Here is a 1,813-nt window from a genome sequence, read left to right on the forward strand (position 1 = left end):
GTACTTGGCCTTGAAGTACGTCGCCCACCAGGCGTCGTTGTTGTTGGCCGCTCATGTCGGATCCGCCCGCTCCTCGGCGGTGAGTTGAGGCCGCCGGGCCTTGATGCTGTCCCTCCATTGGTCCGTGCCCGGCTTCGGCGGCGGCGGGACGCCAATGCCGTTCACGGCCATCTTCCAGCCGCCGCTGCTTGGCAGCCGCATGTCCGGCGGGACTGGATATCGGGCGTGGTACAACGCCCACGCCTCCGCCACGGTTAGGCTGCCGCAGCCGAAGCCGTTCGTCGCGGCGATCCTGCGGGAGGATGAGGTCGACATTGTTAGGAGCGGCGAGGAGAAGATCTGGGAGGGGCGGCGGCGAAGAGAAGGTTTGGGAGCGGTGAGAGACGAACCGCAGGGCGTCTTAATGTACAACGGCGACAGCGGGTGGTTGCACGCAATAACACCGGCGCAGACGACCACGCGGCCATGCACGACGAGACGCGTCCCTGCATCGCCTGGGAAAACAGGGACACCATTAACGTCGCTTGACCAAAGGTAGACGACGGGGTTTTAGCCTTCCAAACCGCTGACGCGTCGGGCCCACGTCGCTTCTCCTTGCTTTTCGTTGTGTCCGGCGTGCCCGGTGCGTCCCTTGTGGGGTGGGGACGGGCTCGGGCCGCCGGACACCATATCGGGGCGCGCCGGAGAAAAAACGGATTTGGAAGACGCGGCTGGAACCATTTGTTGGTCCGGCGCGCCCCAAATTGCTTTGGGGACGCTTTGGAGGACTCGACTGAAGATGCTATTAGGAAACAACAAATCGTATCCGGATGGAGTTCTTGTTTTTAGTTTGACATCGTACAGTTCAGAGTTGAGGTAGAACCGATCCTATACGATGCCAGAGTCCCGATCGGAAACAAAATATGTGCAGCCGAAGCCGATTACTAGTCTTTTTTTTTTTTTTTTGAGATTGATTACTAGTCTTTCTTTCTTTCCTGATTCTTTCGGGGAGAATCCTTCTACTTAAGCCTTCGGGGACCCGGGTCCTCTGCCTCCAGAAATCACAAGTCTCTCGTCCGCAGCCGCAGCCGCCTCGCTAGGGTTTCCTCTGCTCCCAAATCGCGCCCAAATCCGCCGCCGATCCCCAACCTCACCAACCCACCCATGGCGGCCGAGGACAAGAAGATGATCACGCTCAAGTCCTCGGACAATGAGGTGTTCGAGGTGGAGGAGGCGGTGGCGATGGAGTCGCAGACGATCCGCCACATGATCGAGGACGACTGCGCCGACAACGGGATCCCGCTCCCCAACGTCAACGCCAAGATCCTCTCCAAGGTCATCGAGTACTGCAGCAAGCACGTTCAGGCGGCCAAGCCCGCGGCGGCCGATGGCGCGGCGGACGGCGCCCCCGCCCCGGCCCCAGCCGAGGACCTCAAGAACTGGGACGCTGAGTTCGTCAAGGTCGACCAGGCCACGCTCTTCGACCTCATCCTCGCCGCCAACTACCTCAACATCAAGGGCCTTCTCGACCTCACCTGCCAGACCGTCGCCGACATGATCAAGGGCAAGACCCCCGAGGAGATCCGCAAGACCTTCAACATCAAGAACGACTTCACCGCCGAGGAGGAGGAGGAGATCCGCAGGGAGAACCAGTGGGCCTTCGAGTAAATCTGCACCCTGCCGCGTTTGCTCGTCTTTTCAGCGCTGCTTTTAATTAATGTCGTAATTAGTAGTATCTTAGAGTCGAGCTCGGGTTCGTGAACATCCTCAGTGGTTACTTATGTCTGCAAGAAAACCTATCTATCTATCTTATCAATCGTTGGTTCTGTTGTCA

The 1,813-nt window shown here is 58.9% G+C and overlaps 1 protein-coding gene across 1 annotated transcript; it reads left to right on the forward strand.

Annotated features, from left to right (window-relative positions):
- The first annotated feature begins 1,021 nt into the window (after window positions 1-1,021).
- LOC124700248 (SKP1-like protein 1) lies at window positions 1,022-1,813 on the forward strand. The gene has a single exon (XM_047232404.1). It carries the CDS (start codon window positions 1,144-1,146, stop codon window positions 1,645-1,647), a length of 504 nt encoding a protein of 167 aa, XP_047088360.1. The 5' UTR covers window positions 1,022-1,143; the 3' UTR covers window positions 1,648-1,813.

Source organism: Lolium rigidum, chromosome 3, assembly GCF_022539505.1.
Source record: "Lolium rigidum isolate FL_2022 chromosome 3, APGP_CSIRO_Lrig_0.1, whole genome shotgun sequence".
NCBI lineage: Eukaryota > Viridiplantae > Streptophyta > Magnoliopsida > Poales > Poaceae > Lolium > Lolium rigidum.

Coding starts and splice junctions, on each gene's coding strand:
- LOC124700248 (XM_047232404.1), top strand. CDS start 1,144: ATGGCGGCCGAGGACAAGAAGATGATCACGCTCAAGTCCTCGGACAAT.